We start from the raw sequence: 10,000 nt of genomic DNA, 5'->3' as shown, positions 1-10,000 counted from the left end.
TTTGCAGTGTGTGGAACATGGCCAATGCTGTCTGACGAATGAGAATGAGCTTCTGATGGCTGTCAGTGCTGATGTGAGCATTTTTGTTTGAGATGAATGCACCGGTTCATTCAGTGCACCTTCAGATATTTGATTTTGTTGTGAGTAAATCAAATCTTTCCGAGGAGGGGAAAGATATGGCTGCCAACATCCTTTCAAAATTGCACATCTTTTAGCAACCCTGGGAAATTCAGAGACTCTTCCTATTAGATTTAGAAACTTTGAGACAATGACCATCTCCTTCTATGCGCAAATAAGACACTTGATCCAACTGCTGCTGTTGTTGCTGTTGTTGTTTCATAATTAAATAACATCTGAATCATGTCAGTTCATGTCCATAGAATTAAATAATAACACAGCATAGTCATTGGGGTTTTTATGCAAATAAAGGCCTTGAGCATGCTGGCAATCGTGTATTGAGAGCATGGTACATATCTCAGCCATATACTGTACATGCAGACTACTTTTATAGCCTTATAACCAAAGCGTAATTGCAAATCTCATTGTTACTTCATCCCTTTTGACAGAGCTGACTGCTTGAATAATTCTATATCACTTAAGTCGCAGTTCAAAAAAAATCGGTGTAGGAGTAAAGTTTCTCTGTCTCTCCACACCTAGGTCCAGTGGCGGTCATCAGTGGCGAGGAAGACTCCGCCAGCCCTCTTCATCACGTGAACCATGGCATCATCACTCCGTGCACGCTGGACGCTGGTCCGGATGCAGTGGTCATCGGTATGAGCCGAATCCCAGTGGTCGAGAACCCCCAGTATTTCAGACATGGACATAACTGCAACAAGCCCGCCACCTGTGAGTGCACACACACACACACACACACACACACACACACACACACACACACACACAATCACAGGGGCATACACACACACTCCAAAACACACAAGCATGTGCACAACACACACACACACACACACACACACACACACACACACAGGGGCATACACACACACTCCAAAACACACAAGCATGTGCACAACACACACACACACACACACACACACACACACACACAGGGGCATACACACACACTCCAAAACACACACGGTCATCTGAGGAGAACCGCCATCTGATTTTTTTGGGTAATGAGATTTTTGGAAAAAATCCAATAAAGATGGAAGTTTATTACATTGGGTCCAATAGAGGAATGAAAAGCAAGTGAAAGATGAAATGAGAATCACTTCAATAACAGAGGAAACCCAAGAGCAGCATCTGTTTCTGTGCACTGTTTTCTGAGTTCAGAGCCTGAATCTGTTACTGAACACTGTGTGTGTGTGAGTGTACAAGTATGTGTGTGTGTGTGTGTGTGTGTGTGTGTGTGTGTCTGTCTATGTATGTGTGTGCATGCCAGTGTCCCTGTGTGAGTGTGTCTGTGTATGTGTGTGTGTGTGTGTGTGTGTGTGTGTGTGTGTGTGTGTGTGTGTGTGCGTATGTGTGTTCATGCCAGTGTCCATGTCTGTTTGTGTGTGTGTGTGTGTGTGTGTGTGTGTGTGTGTGTGTGCGTATGTGTGTTCATGCCAGTGTCCATGTCTGTTTGTGTGTGTGTGTGTGTGTGTGTGTGTGTATGTGTGTGTGCGTGTGTGTGTGTGTGTGTGCATGTGAGTGTGAGTGTGAGATTAAGGTTGTATACTGTAGAGTTGCCTCAGTGGCATCCCCTCTGGGGGGAAAGATATTCAGTGTCACCTTTCCTGGCCACTCCTGGAAGAAGCCAGCAGATTTGGCTGAGCTGCGCTGAGCTTCACTGAGCTGCGCTGCGCTGAGAGCATCCTGCACTCCTGCACTCCTCCGCTGGGCTGGGTTGTGTGACTGCTCTCCTCCCCAAACAGGGGCCATCTGATTGGGCTTATGGCTGGCAGAGATAGGCGCCTCATCCTTTTGTTCTCCAAATGGCTTTTGTCCTGGACAGGGTTCAGGCATCTGCTCAGCCAGTTTATTGTATTAGACTATTTTGTGTAGATCTGTGTGTATGTGTGTGTGTGTGTGTGTGTGTGTGTGTGTGTGTGTGTGTGTGTGTGTGTGTGTGTGTCCAATTTGTAACCTAGTGGTATGGTCTTGGCTCTAGTTTTGACTACGCCACCTGGTGCCTTTCACACCAGGATATAGTGTGGGTGCAATTGTATCTTTCGTCAGAGGCAAGCGGGTTCTCACCCAGGTACGTTTTAGTTACGACAGAGACACGGCATTTCCGTATAAGACAACAGTGTTTATTTATACAAAACTCAAATACAGGAGGGAGAGGAAATGGCTGCCACCAGCTTGGTCAGGGATGCTGAGGGGGTTTATGGAGAGCACCTGTTGCAGGGGGGTCGCCCGTCCTGAAAAAGGGAGTGAGATCTCTACACCACCCGTGGTCATGGATCCTAGTGCCTACTCACACAACCACACAACACACCTAGGCACCGGCACTAAAAAGGGATCACTGCAAAGATTTAAATCACTGCAACTGGTGAGGTGCACATTCCACTAATAATACATGCAGTGCGCGAAGACTCAGATCTGGGGACCCGCCCTGTGGGACAGCTGCCACTCTCTCTGGTGTTTCTATGGAGGAGGGGATAATAATAAAAGTAAACAGAAAAGTAGTGCGCTAAACCTAGCTCACACCTAGGTCAAACCAACACAAAAATAAACAAACCAAAAACTACAAAGAGCAAAAACGGAAATGAAACTAAATTTATGGTAAAGCAAAGCAAAAAGTACCATCGTCATGGAAAGGAGCGCTTATCTATAGGACACCGAAAAAGGATAACATACCCGATGACCCAACGACTTGGAGAGATATCTCCCTACTCCCAACCATATACAAAGTGTTTATGAAATGCCTCCTTAATCGCATACTCCCATGGCTCGTTGAAACGAATGTCCTGTCTGACAAACAAAAAGCCTACATAAATCGACAAGGCATGAACGAACATGTTTATTGCCTGAAAACAGCCATTGACGACTTCAAGCATGAATCTACGAGATTTTATGCAGTCTTTCTGGATTTCCGAGACGCGTTTGGCTCACTATCACACAACATCATGATTGAGTCTCTGGACCAAATTAACCTACCCAAGCCCTACATCAATACGATAAAAGACATCTACAGTGGCTCCTTTTTCCAGGTGATTTGCGGAGATCAACTAACCAACCCAATCCAACTGAGAACCGGCATCAAAACAGGCTGCCCTTGGAGCGCGGTAAACTTTATTCTAGCCCTAAATCACTGGCTCAAACTGCTGTGCTTATGCTCCCCCCCGCACATCATATCACCAAATCCAGTCCAGGCCTACGCAGACGATGTCCAGGTGTCATCTAGGGATGAGGGGGTGATTAAAGCCATGCTCTCCCACACGGACGAATTTCTGCGCTGGACAGGGCTGGAGGTGAAAAACAGCAAGTGCGCTGCGTTTTACGAGAGGCGCAGCGGAGGCAACAGGTGGTACCAAGCCAAAGGAGACAGACCACCCTCATTTACCATCATGGGCAACGAAATTAAAGTGTACACGCGTCATGAAACCTACTGCTACCTTGGACACCGCTTCAACATCGCGGGCGAATGGGAAGAGCAGATTCAAGAACTGACCACGGAGTACTACAGAAGACTGGAGCTGATCGACTCAAGCCCCCTACCAATAACAATGAAACTGCAAGCCGTGCGAGAAATTGCTCTCTCCAAAATCCAGCACCTCTTTGCCAACATCCATATTCCCAAACGCATCTTAACGGAGCTAAATGACAAAACAGTGAGCATGGCCAGACGCTGGATTGGGCTCAATTCCCACTCAACAAGAGACGTCCTGTTTCACAGGGCCAGAGAAGGAGGACTGGGGGTTCCAAATATTGAGTGGGTGTATGTTGCCGCCAGAGTCAGCAATCTGCTGCGAATGCTGAATAGCGACGACACAGCCGTTCGTGAGCTTGCCCGAGCCTCACTTCTGCTACACCTAAGAAGAGGCAAGGTCCCCACAAGCTCACCTGAGGATACCAGCTTCCTTGGGTTCAAGAAAAAACCCAATGGAAAACTGGATACCAACACACCAGGCTTTGGCGTACGCTCGGACTGGCTAGACCTGAATGACCTCTGCAACCGCACTAACATTCAGTTGCAGTGGAAGAGCACATCAGGACAGCCAGACACTCTCAATGATAACATCATCACGGACCCAACAACGACGGCAGAGGCAACCATCACCATGGACGACAGCACTCACCTCCTAAACACAAAGAACACCAGAGGGACAATAATGAACTTTTTCCGATCGCGTATGATCCAACATTGGACAGGGCTACGCCTACAAGGAAGACTGGCCTGCCTGCCGTGCGCTGATCACAGCGTATCTCATTCTGCACTTCGGAACACAGCATTACATGACAATATACACACGTTCATTATAAAAGCTCGCCTTCAGGTACTACCAACAAAAACAAACCTAGCAACATGGTTTCCATCACAGCATGAGCCGTTCTGCCTACTACACCATAACCGACAAAGGGAATCAATCGCGCACATCCTCAACGGCTGCCCTGCCTACAAAGGACTTTACATCGCGCGGCATGACCGAATTGTGGCGCTGGCCATGAAGAAGCTCCGCGAGAACAGCACCTTCACAACCATGCATACCAACGAGTCTGTTAAATCACACTGGTTCTCCATTCCACATGATCAGCGGAACGAATTGAAAACTGCCATTAAGCACATCGCAAATACACCGGACCTTGTGTCAATTAATGAAGAAAAGAAAACGATCACAATCATTGAGATTGGCTGCTCTTACGACGCCTACATGGACACCTGCTATGCGTCAAAACTGCTTAAATATCAACCCCTAAGTACTGTTCTAACCAACTATGGCTACACATGTACAATCATTGCCTTGATCTTTGGCAGCTTAGGTCATGTGCATAGAATGTGTGTGCGAGGCCTACAAATCTGTGGTCTCTCAAAAAAAAGGGCCAAACACTTTGCAAAGTACTGCTCAACGTCAGCATTAATAGGTAGCCTCTTTATCTGGAAGCGCAGGTGTCACCTTTACCCGTAATGCACAATATGGACTAGAACTTTGAATGCAATTTAAGACTTCCCTTTAGCCAAATTTGGATTTTGCCTGATATGTACTAATTTACCGAATCCAAATAAAGAAGTAAACTGTGTGTGTGTGTGTGTGTGTGTGTGTGTGTGTGTGTGTGTGTGTGTGTGTGTGTGTGTGTGTGTGTGTGTGTATGTGTGTGTGTGTGTGTGTGTGTGTGTGTGTATGGAGGGGGGGCATGTCTGCCTCTGTACTTATGTGTGTGTATGGAGGGGGGGGGGTACGTGTGTGTGTGTGTGTGGGGGGGGGGGGGGGGCATGTCTGCTTCTGTATGTGTGTGTATGTGTTTGTGTGTGTAAAAATAAACAGTGGTGCTAGTTCGCTTTGCTAATCTGGCTGGCACCCAGTCTGTAAACAGATTTTGGAACACACATTGCTTCAGCAGATTTCTACTGATTCCATTTGAGGACACATTTGGAGTGCACGTCCTTTGTGATGCAGGGGTATTGTCGAGGTACGGGTCTCCTAGGTAACACTTTGCACTGCATAGCCATGGTTACATTGGGTACAATGAAGCGTGCTACTGACATTTACATGGCATGTGCATTTAGACATCAGGAAGATGCTTTTGTCCATAGAACCTTTGATGGTACGAAACTGCAATTGTCAGTGCTGTACAGTTGTATGCTAGTCTCAATCCCAGTCGGAAGCCTAGTCCCTACTCTAACCCTAACCTTAGTTTCTATGTAAGTACAGTATTATTATGCTTTCTCTCCTGACTGATGTGTTTTGATGCTCATGATAGCATAAGTACGGTGTATGGAATAGGAAGTATGGCAACAAAACCTGTTCTCCAAGTCTACAGGCAGTGGGATGAACTCAACACATCTCTTCTAATACTCTATAACACTCTCCCCCTACTGTGGCTGTGGAGCCAGCATGTTCAATTTGTTTCTACAACTGTCACATTCTTTTAAGTCTGTTACAGCATGCTGTGTGGTGTGAGTGCGTGCGTGTGTGTGTGTGTGTGTTTGTGTGTGCGTGTGTGTACGACAGTGAAGCAAGCATGTTCGGTTTGTTTCTACAGCACACACACTCTTTTAAGGCGTGTCGTCTGCATGGATCAGTGGTGTAGCTGGAGTTTGATGGTGTGGTGTTAACACGCGCTGGCACTAGCCCCGGCGTTCGCTGCTTCCTCTGTTCTCACACAAACAAGAATTGCATCACCATCACACACATAGACACACAACACAAACAGACATTCACACATAAACACACGCACAGTTACACACACACACACTCTATCTCTCTCTCTCTCGCTCTCACACACACACGTGAACACACCAACTTTATCTATCTCTCTAACACACGCGTACAGGCACACATACACCAGTCTCTGTCTCCCAAAAGCACTCACACATACACACTCATCCCTGTCTCCCACACACATACACACACTCACACACACACACACACACACATGTCTCTGTCTCCCACACACACACACACACACACACACACACACACACACACACACACACACACACACACACACACACACACGTCTCTGTCTCCCATGAGACTGGGGACCATTCCACAGGTTTGGTGAGAGAGATTTTTTTCTTCGTTTAGATGACAGTTTCATCCGCTTGCACCTCCTCTGAAGCATTTATTTATTTCCTTTTATCCCCCTCTTTATACGTGTGGCAATCAAGCCCTAAAATAAACATCTATTTCTTGCTCCAGCAACAACAGAAGTCAAGGAGGGCTTGATAGCTATGTGGTGGAAATAATGCCTCATGTGCTGATTAGGTAGGTGGTGCCACAGAGGGAGAAGAGGACCAGAAAATAACTTCTCACAGAGAGCGATAGAGAAGGAAAGAATTAGAGAGGTAGTAGAGATAGATAGAGAGCAGGAGAAAGAGGGAGCTAGAGAGAGTGAGAGAGAGAGAGGAGGCTTTAAATACATTGGGGACAAGATACACAGGGGTTGATAAAAACAGAGAGAGGGGGTAAGAGAGAGATAGAGACAGAACAGGAGAGAGAGAGAGAGAGCAGGAGAAAGAGAGAGAGAGCTCTTCGACTGCAAATTTCAGATTGAGAGAGACAGTTTAAAATGATTACTCCACTATTATCAAACTGCAAGCCACAGAGAAGCGCTTGAAACCATCAGACATCATTACCAGCAGAGATCAGGGCTGCTGGGCTCATTATTATGGTCCTCAATGATGGCAAAAGAAGATTATCTGACAGTGTTATTGGCAGCAGTAGTAGTGTATCAGTACTACTGTATCACAGGTAGTAGTAGTAGTAGTAGTAGTAGTAGTAGTAGTAGTAGTACTGTACTGTCAGTAGTGTATCAGTGGGAGTAGTTGTAGTAGTAGTGTTTCAGTGTAGTTGTAGCATAGCACTGGTAGTAACAACGGGAGCAACAGCTGCTGCAGATGCAGTAACAGCAACAGTAGTAGTAGTAGCTGCAATAGCAGTAGTTGCAGTGATGCATAGCACTTGTCATGGCTAATTCTAAGTCTTTTACTATTTTCACAATCAGAAACCGTGTTGTTCCAACAGCTTTACTGTAGTAATTTAAGCCACAGTAAAGAGATGTTTACCGGAAATAGATCTGCCAGATACTGTACATTCGTGCCGACATATTTAAACCTATAATAAGCACCTCCCATTTGTGTTTTGCTTGGTTTACCAATCCAGCCAATTAAACCTGACCTCCTATCTGACCCCAACCAAATCAGAAGAATTACACTGTATCTAATACCACACCCATTATTTCCCTTAGGTCAACTGAGGCTACGCCCTCTTATTTGAAATCACAACCTTTGCCTAAAATGTAACCCAAATCTTTACACTAATTCAACGGGTATCTGGTAAATGCATTCCTTACTCATATGAAAATATCCCACACACTGGTAGAAGTGTCCCTCGACACTGTCCCTGCTCTCACCCCTGTGTGACCTAACCCTGTAGGGCCACACAGAAAATGATTGTCTGACCCTGAAGGCTACTGTCCCTTGTAGCCTTGCTGGCCCCTCAGTGTTTGAACTATTGTATAGTGCAATTATGAGCATATGGGTTATGGTGTAATGCTAGCTCATTAGCCCATGCCCATACTGTTGCATGTGTTGAAGAACAGCTGTGGTATTATATGCTAATTCCACATGCATGATTTGGCCAAATGCTTTACTAATCTCTGTTTATACTGCTATGGGGCTCACAGAGAAAAGGGGGTGGGGGAAATATTAGGAAAACTTCCACAGGAAAAGAGGGATAGACACGCAGTGGCAGGGTTTGAGAGAGAGCTTTCTTGTTCACTGTGAGAAGTATCAACCACCCAAATTTTGAAGTCCTTGACAAAAATGTAAAGAAGGCTGAGAGAGAGGGACCTTCCGCCTTCATAACCTGAGGGACTCTAGTTTAACCTAAATGTAAATAACTTTAAAATGTGTGTATATATATACTGTATATAATATGTATTTGTTAGTTTTATCCTGTAATGTATTTATTTTATATAGGTTTAAGTCTATGTAAGTTGTATGTTAGATTTCTTGTTCCTCATATTCCTTATCCTTTGTATCACTGCTTTGCATTGCACTGCAAATTGCAAATGCCTTATTTGTCATGCCAATGAAAGACTTTGAATGAACTGAATTAAATCGAGAAAAAATATCAGGGATAGCGAATGAGAGTGATAGAGAGACATAAAGCTCGAGATTGAACAAAAAGGAGAGGGAGATGTCTGTTTGTGCACCTGCATCTGGAGTCGTCTCGTAGTGCCATATACCGAGTAACTTGCTCCTTTTTTAGAGGATGAAAAGGTATTTATTTCATAATGGAGTTTCTTTGGAGATGTAAATGAGTGCTGTGCCTGGCTTTTGATTGTCAGTAAACTCTCAGGTAGAGGAATATCTAAGTAGATTGCAAACATCACATTGTGTTCACTGGTTTTATAAGGATGTATTATGAGGCAATAAGGTAAACACACACACACACACACACACACACACACACACACACACACACACACACACTCACACACACACACACACACACACACACACACACACACACACACACACACACACACACACACACACACACACACACACACACACACACACACACACACACACACACACACACACACACACACACACACACACTACATACACACACGTACACATACACACACTCTTCTCACTCTTTCTCTTTTCCTCTCTCTCTCGCACACACACACACACACACACACACACACACACACACACACACACACACACACACACAACACACACACACACACACACACACAGCGGCACGTTTGGACAGGGCCTGATATTCCCAGCAGGATTTCTCTGTGTGACACTCGGGCCTCTCGCTGTCCTGACGAGGTCTACAGCGCTGCTGCAGGAGTCGCACATTTAGCCTTGATGAATAAGTCAGTGCTGGTGTGTGAATTATACATCCACCCAAACCGCTGGCTGCCGGCTGACGGATGGGCACCGCGGCCACGCCAGGGCGGCTAGAACACCGCGTATGAGAGCAGGGTGGTATCATTAGCACACAGGCGCTCCGAAGGAAGGGGAGAAGAAGAGAATGATGATGATGATGATGATTGTGAGGAAGACAGGGAAAAAGATGAAATATGTCTTCATTCAAGCACACCTTGATATAAAAATTATGAACATTAAAATCCCATTTGGATCAGACGGAGGCAATGGTTAGGATGATTAAAATATGCCACGAGAGAAAAGAAATTGATCGTACATAAAATGGATGGTACTGGACACTGGGGCAGATGTAACACGTTAGCACCCGTTTTAGATGTAATTTCCGCGTAATGTGAGGAGATACACAGGGAGAGACTGATTACGTATTCTGTTGTGTGTATGCATACTGTGGGGTGTTTTTATGTTTATGTTTTT

At 45.4% G+C, this 10,000-nt stretch overlaps 1 protein-coding gene across 1 annotated transcript in view; it reads left to right on the top strand.

Moving 5' to 3' along the window:
* The window catches only part of ntrk3b (neurotrophic tyrosine kinase, receptor, type 3b), a gene marked incomplete at both ends in the record, with an annotated part of 130,047 nt that overhangs the window by 96,937 nt on the left and 23,110 nt on the right, over positions 1 to 10,000 (top strand). The window contains one exon of the mRNA XM_080841294.1: positions 658 to 846. Within this exon, the coding sequence (XP_080697420.1) occupies positions 658 to 846 (189 nt within the window). The remainder of the gene's footprint in view (positions 1 to 657; positions 847 to 10,000) is intronic.

The sequence above is a fragment of the Sprattus sprattus genome (genome assembly GCF_963457725.1).
Source record: "Sprattus sprattus genome assembly, chromosome: 6".
NCBI lineage: Eukaryota > Metazoa > Chordata > Actinopteri > Clupeiformes > Clupeidae > Sprattus > Sprattus sprattus.
Note: the sequence above shows the minus strand (reverse complement) of the source record. Positions and strands in the feature narration are given on the sequence as shown.